The sequence below is a fragment of the Sarcophilus harrisii genome, chromosome 6, assembly GCF_902635505.1.
Source record: "Sarcophilus harrisii chromosome 6, mSarHar1.11, whole genome shotgun sequence".
NCBI lineage: Eukaryota > Metazoa > Chordata > Mammalia > Dasyuromorphia > Dasyuridae > Sarcophilus > Sarcophilus harrisii.
In genome coordinates, this window is record NC_045431.1 from 243,818,980 (window position 1) to 243,828,353 (window position 9,374).

Consider the following 9,374-nt stretch of genomic DNA (forward strand, 5'->3'; position numbering starts at 1 on the left):
ACCAGTGGGGTGGGGAGGGGGCGGCCGAGAAGGCCCAGTCTGAGGCCCCACGCCCCCACGCCCCCACGCCCCGGGCCAGGTCTGGCCCAGGAGCAAGAGGGATGGAAGGCTCTGCTCTCCCTGCAGCTGCCTTGGGCCCAGGCAGCCCACGTGGGCCCATTTTTCTGATGAACAATTGAGGGCAGCTGCAGCCGGGCCTTCTGGACGCCCTCACGTGATGCCCTGAGCGCGCCGGAGCGGCCCGGGTTACGGGCAGGCGCCCACCTCGGGGTCGGGGTCCCGCGTGGGCGCGCTGCCTCCCCAGCAGGGTTAGGATCCCGCCCGCTGAGGAGAAATAAGGGAGGCCCGAGAGCCGGTCACGGACCCGGGGGAACCCGCTCCACCGCCAAGTGCCCGAGACGAGGGGCAGGGGGCACTCTGGGACCCCTCTGCCTCCCCTCGGGCTCGGGGCGGGACTGGGGCCCGGAGGCGGGGCATCCGCCGGAAGCTGCCCGACAGGCGCGGCGCCCCACGGGGGACTCGGAGGCAGGGGGTGGCCCTCCCCTCACGTGGGGTCCGCCCGACGACCGCCCGGGTCGCCTATGAGGGGGTGGGGGGGATGGGGGGAGCGGAGCTGGGAGCCCCGGGCAGTTCGAGACCCCGACCGCTCAGCCGTTGCTCTTGAATATTCATATTCGGCGTGGGCCAATCAACGACAGGCGCCACTCAGAACTAGCCAATCCCGTGGCTGCATGCAGATGACCCGGGAGGGTGGGGCTGGAGACCCCGCGTGCACTGCTTCTGTCGGGGATGCCGCCGAACGAGCCTCCCGCTCCCCGAGAGTGGCGGAAGTGCCTTCTTATTTCGCGGTGCCCGGCGACCCATTTCCGGTGGTGGCGGAAGTCGCGTCCAGTCCCGTTTTGAAGCGGGAGCCATGGCGGCGACTGAGCCGGATGTGGAGGCTTTACCGCGCGGGGGCTTCAGATGCTGCCTCTGCCACGTGAACACGGCTAATCGTAAGGGGGCGGAGTGGCGGGCCTGGGACGGAGCCCGGGCTGGGCGGAATGGGCCCCCCGCCCGCGGCCTCCCGGGCCCTCTGATTGCCCCCGCCCGAGGCCGGGAGACCCAGGGCTCGGGAGTCGGCTCTGAGACGGGCTCCGGGCCCCGCCCCCTCGCGAGGTCGGGCCGAGGCGGAGCCCGGCGGGGGTTCGGGGGCTGGGCGGGCCCCGAGCCTGCCTTTGCAGGGGGAAGGGCTCCTTCCGAGCCAGCGGCCCCCAAGTGCGGGGTGGGAGCCCGCTCAGCTCGGAGGCGCACCGAGGCTGGGGAGGGAAGCCGTGGGGCCCCAGGGGGTCACTCAGTTGGCATCGAGGTCAGCCAGCCCTTCCCCCAAGGGACCACATCCAAGCCAGCTCCGGTTCTGGCCCCTGGCTCTGTCCCGGGGACTTCACCGACCCCCTGCCGGCTGAGGCGGGCCCGGCCAAGCCCCCAAACGCCGACCTGGGCCAGCTCTGTGCCCGGCCCCTTGAAGAAGGGAGCCTGAGCCCGGGAGGGCCCACATCCGCCTCCGCCATCCCGATGCGGCGGGATGCGGCTTCTCAGTGGGGGAGGGCAGCCGGAGAAAACGGCGGGGGTCTTAAAACTTGAGCACGGGACCTCTTGTCCTGTCCCTCCCCTGCCCATGGCCGCCCCCCCCTCCCCCCAGGCAGCTCCGCTCCTGTTTTATGCCCCTGGAGTTTGCCCAAAGAAGCCACAGCCCCCGCAGGCTCCCCCAGCCCCCGCAGCCCCCCCAGCCCCCGCAGCCCCCGCAGGCGCAGGCCCCGCAGGCCCCGCAGCCCCCCCAGCCCCCGCAGGCCCAGCAGGCCCCCGCAGCCCCCCCAGCCCCCGCAGGCCCCGCAGCCCCCGCAGGCCCAGCAGGCCCCCGCAGCCCCCCCAGCCCCCGCAGGCCCCGCAGCCCCCCCAGCCCCCGCAGGCCCCCCAGCCCCCGCAGCCCCCGCAGGCCCCCCAGCCCCCGCAGCCCCCGCAGGCGCAGGCCCCAGCTTCGCGTAATCGCGAATGGGTCCCAGACCCCGGGACGGGGCTGGCGGATTCCTGCCCGCCCGAGCTCTCCCACTGAGCTGGCCCGTCCTGAGCTCTCGTCGCCAAACCTCTGGGCAGCCTCGTCTTTTCTCCGGCCATGGCCGGGCCTCCTTGTCAGAGCCTCTCTGCGGCTCTGCTCGTGCCCCCTCCTGTTCCCCCCTCCACCGCCCCCAGCCTGCGGATGGCGTCACTGTCCCGAGCTGACATTGCTCCTCGCTTTCACTCACATCTCACCCTCATTCCCGCTCTATGTAGCTTGGCTTTTGTTTCCCCCCAATTATAGGTGAAACCTTTTTCTGTTCTACATGTTCATTCAATTTTCTGTGTACGTTGGGAGAGAAAAATCAGGGCAAAGGGGAAAAACCACCAGAGAGAAAAAGGGAAGAAAAGCGACCACAGCCTGTGTTGATTTACGTTCCATCGCCGTGGTTCTCTGGAGGTAGATGGTAGTTTCCCTCCAAAGTCTCTTGGGATTGCCCGGGATCACTGAACCGAGGGAAGAACCGAGCCGTTCATAGTTGATCGTTCCACGTTCTTGCTGTCGCTGTGTACGGTGGATTCCCGGGCCTGCTTCTTTCAGCACCAGTTTGTGTAAATCTCTCCGGGCCTTTCTAAAATGGGCCTGCTCTTCATTTTTATAGAACAGTGATATTCCGTCACCTTCCTGTACCTCAGCTTATTCAGCCACTCCCCACTTGGTGGCCATCGACTCTCTGCCACCACAAAAAGGGCCGCCACAAACACTCTTGCGCATGTGGGTCTTTTCCCTTTTCCATGATCTCTTTGGGATACAGACGAAGGGTGGGCGCTGTTTAATAATCCTTTGGCCATAGTTCCAAATCGCTCTCCAGAATGGCTGGATGTGTTCACAGTTCCACCGACAATTATCAGTGTCCCAGTTTTCCCACATCCCCTCCAACATTAAGTATTATCTTTTCCTGTCATTTTTTTTTTTTAATAACTTTTTATTGACAGAACCCATGCCTGGGTAATTTTTTTTACAACATTATCCCTTGCACTCACTTCTGTTCCAACTTTTCCCTTCCCTCCCTCTGCCCCCTACCCTAGATGGCAGGCGGTCTTATATGTGTTAAACATGTTAATGTGTATTCTAGATACAATGTATGTGCACAGAACCGAACAGTTCTCTTGTTGCAAAGGGAGAATTGGATTCAGAAGGTAAAAATAACCTGTTTTTCTGTCATCTTCACTAATCTGATGTGTGAAGTGGTGCTTCAGAATTAATTAAGATTTATTTATTGAGATAATTTGCATTTCTCTAATCAGTGATTTGGAACATTTTTTCACATGACTAGAAATGGCTTTAGTTTCTTCATCTAAAAATTGTCTGTTCATATTCTTTCTGAGGCCACCAGTCTACAAACTTGCTCTCCCAGGGGTCCCTGATGGCCTCTGCTCTCCCTTGAAAACCTGTCTGAGTGCAGTTTAACACAGATACCTTCGGTCTGTCTAGAACCTGGTCTTGAACATTTTGGTGGCGATTGCTTTTCTGGGCCCCACTCGCAGTCACTGCTGAGCTGGGGCTGGGTGTGAATCTTGCAGCTCCTCCCCTTCCCCTGAGGGGGGACATCTTGAGGCTATGTCCCTTTCTCTCTAAATGCTCTCTTTGGGACGTTCTGTTTCCATCATTTCATCTCTGCAGATTGTTCCAGATTCTGGCCCTTGAGCACTAGTCCTTCCTTCCTCATCTGACTTCCTGCAGGACCCTTACCCTGGATCTCTCCTATTTAGTCTCAGCACATTCAGGGCAGAGCCCATGATTCTCTTGGCCCAACCGGCCTCATCTCCCAGTCTCCCTCTTTCTGTTGGTGGAAAGCCGCCGTTTTCCTTCCTCCAGGCTCTCGCCGCCCAGTCCAGTCATGAATATTCTGGGCCCCTTCTCTTCCTCCTCACCCATCCTGGTCTCCCTGCCCCCATCTCTCCTCTTCCTCCTTCCTCCATCATGCCCCCAGGACTGCCAGAATTGTGCCTACTCTGTTTGGCGGGAGACAACCTGCTTTCAAATGTGTCCCTCTCACTTCCTCCCTATGTGAGCCTCTGCAAGTCACTTAGGTTCTCTGGACCTCAGTTTCCTCAACTGTAAAAGGACTGGGGGGCAGAGGTGGGGGAGTTCCAGGTCCCTTTGAGATTTCCCCAGCTAAAATGTTCCTTGAAGCACTTTGGCTCTCTTCCCTATGCAGATTGAAACTCATCTGCATGATGGGAACAACCTGTGTTTAATGAGTGTACCTTGCAGGGCCCAGCCTGGATGCCCACCTGGTGGGCAAGAAGCATCGCCGCCTTGAAGAGCTTCGAGCTACCCGCCGGGCCCAGGGCCTCCGGAGTGTGTTTGTTAGCGGCTTTCCCCGCGGCCTGGATCCGGCCCAGCTCTCTGAATACTTCCAGGCCTTTGGGCCCGTGGCCAGCATCGTCATGGACAAGGACAAGGTAGGGAAGTGACCCGGCAAAAGCCTCAGGACTTCCAAGTTTAGGGACGGTGGCTGATGGGGAAGGGAGTAAGATCCAGGGAAAGAGAGACTCCGGGGGCAGGATGGGTGAGCCTGAGGCAGCTGAGCCTGGACTAGAAAAGGTGCTGAGGACCGTTCTCTGCTGTGGCCCAACAGGGTGTGTTTGCTATTGTTGAAATGGGGGACACTGGGGCCCGGGACGCCGTCTTGTCCCAGCCCCAGCACACTCTCGGTGGCCATCGGCTACGTGTCCGGCCTCGGCAGCAGAAGGAATTCCAGACTCCAGCCCCCAAACCCCCCAGGGGGGCACCCCCGGATGACCAGCAGCTGATGCAGGGGCTGGCAGAGGCTCCGGACGTGGAGGCCCAGATGGTGACGCTGGTGGGCCTCCGGGAGCTTTCCGAGGCCGAGCGGCAGCTGCGCAGCCTTGTGGTGACGCTGATGCAGGAAGTCTTCACGGAGTTCTTCCCCGGTAAGGCTTGCCCAGCCCTCGGACCACCCCGTCTCTGGAGCTGCTCCCCAGTGCCTCCATTGTGAGCGCCTGTCCTGCCCCTTCAGTTGTACAGTCGGCGTCTCTCTGAGCGTCCCCTGATCTCGCTGCTCTGCTCACCACCCAGGCTGTGTCGTCCGTCCCTTTGGCTCCTCCACAAACGGCTTTGACGTTCATGGCTGTGACCTTGACCTCTTCCTGGATCTGGGGGATTTGGAGGGGCCCCAGGTGAGGCTTCCGAGAGCCAGGTACCGTGGGTGGGGAGGAGGCTGAGCGGCCCAAGGGTTGTGTCGGCCGTGGGGTGGGAGCCCGGCTCTCACTTTACAGAAAGGATAAGTAGGTTCTAAGGCGGGCAGCTTGTCTTTTGGAGGTGAGGGAGGCGATGTTCCTGCTTGCTGGGGCCGAGCAGCTCGGTCTGTAGCACGCAGGCTTGGGGGGGATGGGGGGAGGTGGTCGGCCCAACCTGACTCTCCCCCACAGCGGGACCCCAAGGCCCCGGCCTCTCCGGCGTTGGACTCGGCCCTTGCTTCTCCACTGGATCCTCAAGCCTTGGCTTCCACCCCAGCTTCCCCTGTAGATTCTCCAGGCCCAGCTTCTCCCCAGGACTCTGAAACTCCCGCCTCCTCCTTAGCCCCGCCGACCCCTGACTCGGCTCTGGCCTCGGAGGCCCTGGCCTCTCCCCAGTCCTTGCCCCCCATGTCCCCTGTCCAGGAGGAGGCGGGAGAAAGGGACTTGGGGAAGACCTGGGAACCTGGTGGATCCCTGAAGGGGGAGGAGAGGGAGGGAGAGGCCATGCTGGAACTCGTGGGCTCCGTCCTCCGAGGCTGCGTCCCCGGCGTGCACAGCGTCTGGACCGTGCCCTCGGCTCGACGCCCCGTGGTCAAATTCTGCCACCGGCCCTCTGGTCTTCACGGTGACATCTCCCTCAGTAACAGGTGCGTCGGGGGCCTCGCTGAGAGCGTGTCCCTCGGGGAGCAGGAGCTTGTGGACCCTCGTCGGGCCCTCATTTTCCCGGCCCCTTCTGCCCTTCCTGTCACTGCTCTGGGCCTTCTGGACCTGTCCCGTGCCATCTTGCTGCCCAGGGCCTCACTTGTAGCCTTCGCGCTCCTTTGTGGGGTCAGTTTGGCATCGACTGAGTTGCAGGCAGGGTCCTGGATCCTGGATCCCAGGGGCACAGCTGCAAACCAAGCTGCCTTGGTCCCAGGGAGGAAAACGGGGATGGGGCAGTTATCCGGGGGCTGGGAAGCCTGTAAGCCAGCAGAGGCCCAGAAGCGTATGGATCGGAGGCCCAGGCTCCCCCGCTGAATCTCCATGTTCTCTCTATCTCAGGCTGGCATTGTCCAACTCGCGGTTCCTGAATCTCTGCTGTGCCCTGGACAGGCGGGTGCGGCCCCTGGTCTATACCCTGCGATGCTGGGCTCAGGGCCGAGGGCTGACGGGTAAGGAAGGTTGTGGAAGCGAGCGGTTCCTTGCTCTGTGGCGGGCTAGAAGCAGGGACTGGCAAAGCCATAGGCTGCGGGCTTCAGGCTGGGCCATGACTGGGAGGGCCCTCGGAGGCTCTCCGTGGCTCCTGCTAAGTCTTGGTTTTCTGCCCAGGGAGCGGCCCCCTTCTGAACAATTATGCGTTGACTCTCTTGGTGATCTACTTCCTTCAAACCCGGGACCCTCCTGTGCTTCCTTCCCTCACAAGGCTCACCCAGATGGCAGGTATGACCTCCCTGGCCAGAGCTTCGGGTGCCCGCGCCCTGCCCATATCACCATCTGCCCAGCGGACAGACCTTCGTCCTGTCTAGTGATTGTGACTTCTCTGGGGAGATCTGTCTCCTAGTCCCTTTCCCATCTTTCCTACCTTTGCTAGAGCTGCCCTTTCTCTCCCGTGTCCCCAGGTGAGGAGGAACGGGTTGAGGTGGATGGCTGGGACTGCACCTTCCCCCGGGAGGCCTCCCACCTGGAGCCCAGCGCCAACACCGAGTCCCTGCGTAAGTGCCCAGAGACAGCCCGAGCGATTGGTTGGGGCTGGGCCGGGTGGGAGCCCAGGGGCCGGGAGGGCCGGGCAGTCCATCTCTCCAACTTGTCCTCTGGGAAGGCCTTGGTGGACAGCCCACCTTCATGTGACTTCCATCTGGCCTCCTCACAGCCTCCCTTCTGGCCCAGTTCTTCTCCTGTGTCTCCAGCTGGGAGCTCCGAGGCTCACTACTGTCTCTGAGGGAAGGCCTGCCGCTGCCCGTAGCTGACGGCCTGCCCCCCGGTCTCTGGGGGGGCCTGCGCCTCGGCCCTCTGAACCTACAGGACCCTTTTGACCTGAGTCACAACGTGGCAGCCAACGTGACGGGCCGGGTAGCCGGCCGCCTCCAGAACTGTTGTCGGGAATCAGCTAATTACTGCCGAAGCCTCCAGTTCCAGCGCCGCTCTCCCCGGGGCCGGGACTGGGGTCTTCTTCCTCTCCTGCAGCCCCGCTCTGCCAGCTCCCTGCTGTCCATTACTCCCATCCCCCTGCCCCCAGCCCCCTTCTCCCAGCTCTGTGCTGCCATCAGCCAGGTGTTAGAGGAAACCCTGGGCTGCCAGATCGAGCCGAACGGCAAGAGGCAGAGCCCAGGAGACGGCGATGGGGACGCGCGTCTCCGGGGGACGCTGAGGAAAAGGCCACGATTGGAGAGGGAGAAAGGACAGACATCTGAGGGGCGCCAAGGAGAGGCCGGGACGGAAGAGCCGGCCCTGGAGGCTGGGGGGGAGGAGGAGCTGGCACTGGCAGCTGGGGGAGAGAAGGAGCTGGCACTTGAGGCTGGAGGGGAGGAGGGCCAGCCTGGGTCATCGGGGGAGCAGCTGCACAGACTTGGGCAGCCTTTGGTGGAAAGGGAAGTAAAGCCCCTGGAAAACCCGGGGACTGAAGAGGTAGTAGGAGCAGTCCAGGGGGAGGAGACGGGGTCAGAGGCGGCACAGACCTGGCTCTGTACGCTCTGCCACCGGGTATGGCTCGGGCGGCGCAGGGTCCGGAGGCAGTTGCAGCAGCAAGCCAAAGGGGAAATGAGCTGGCTGCAGGCAGAGGCTCGGGTGACCCAGGAGCTGATAGCACAGGAAAGCAGGAAGCAGCGCCCAGAGCCAGAGCCGCCGCGGCCCCTCCTCACCTTCGCCGCGGCCACCAGCCCCTCCGGCCCCTTTCTCACGCTCACCCAGCTCCAGGATCCTCAGGGTCTGTTCCCTGACCTCCATCATTTCTTACATGGCTTTCTACCTCGAACTGTCAGGGCCGTCCTCGGGTGTGAGAAGGGCGACTGAAGAGACGAGGGGGCAATAAAGCGCTTTTGTATGAGCTTCGTGTCCGGTCATTCTTTGGGGCTCTGCCCTGGGGGGAGGCCGAGAAATGCCAAACCTGAGCAAGCCACCAGCTTTGGGGCTGAGCCAGGAATTTGTAGTTGGGGGGTTTCATGGGGGGGATGTGACCTTGGGGGGAAAATGGCATCTTTACTTTCACTTACTTGCAAGGTTTCCTCCATAATCCTACCCTCTATATCCACTTTAAAAGGTTCTACAGATAAAGCTAACAGCCACTCTCAGTTGTCAGTGCAAATAATTAAAAATACTTAAAATTTAAAATATTGGGCTGGGACTAGGTGGGATTCAGAAGGTGGGAATATCAGGAAAACAACCAGTATTATTAGAACTATTTTATAGAGCTCAAAAAATTTAGAACAAAAGGTCAAGAATATCAAGAAGAAACACGGGGAGACGATGTGAAGGCGGCCTCGCCGCACCAGATTTCCAGTTGTATTACAAGCCGGTGACGAAGGAATCTGCTACTGGCTAAGAGAAATAGAGTGGGGGAGGATTGGGGGAATAGGACACCGGAGTGACTAGTAATCTGGTCTTGGATAAATCTAAAGGTTTGGCCTTTTGAGACGAGCTCAATATTTGACAAAAACTGCTGGGAAAACTGGAAAAGAGTTGGCAAAAACTAGGCATAGGCCAACATCTCATGATGTAAACCAAGACAAGGTCAGAATCGATAAATGATGTAGACATAAAGGGTAATAAAAATAAATTACGGCAATATGGAAAAATGTATTTGTCAGATGTATGGAGGAAGGACTTTGACTAAACCAGAAAAAGGATCTTGGGACTTAAGATGGATCATTTTGATTACATGAAACTAAAGAGATTTTGCACAGACAAAATTAAGAGATTAGCCAAAAGTCAAAAGAAAAAAACCACTGGGTGGTGGGGGGTAAAGAATTTACAGCAAGTTTCTCTGATAAAAGCCTCAGTTTCTCAAATAGAGAAGGGGGTTTTGCCAAGTGTATACATAAAAGAGGCATTCCCTACTTGATAAATGGTCAAAAGATAAGAACAGGTAATTTTTAAAA

The 9,374-nt window shown here is 60.0% G+C and overlaps 1 protein-coding gene across 1 annotated transcript; it reads left to right on the forward strand.

The window, feature by feature from the left end:
* Positions 1-577: 577 nt before the first annotated feature.
* Positions 578-8,682, forward strand: TUT1 (terminal uridylyl transferase 1, U6 snRNA-specific). The gene is made up of 9 exons (XM_031943973.1): positions 578-995; positions 4,313-4,503; positions 4,680-4,995; positions 5,141-5,241; positions 5,494-5,948; positions 6,343-6,452; positions 6,610-6,720; positions 6,900-6,992; positions 7,151-8,682. The coding sequence occupies exons 1-9, from the start codon at positions 914-916 to the stop codon at positions 8,287-8,289; spliced, it is 2,598 nt and encodes an 865-aa protein (XP_031799833.1). The 5' UTR covers positions 578-913; the 3' UTR covers positions 8,290-8,682.
* The last annotated feature ends 692 nt before the right edge of the window (positions 8,683-9,374 follow it).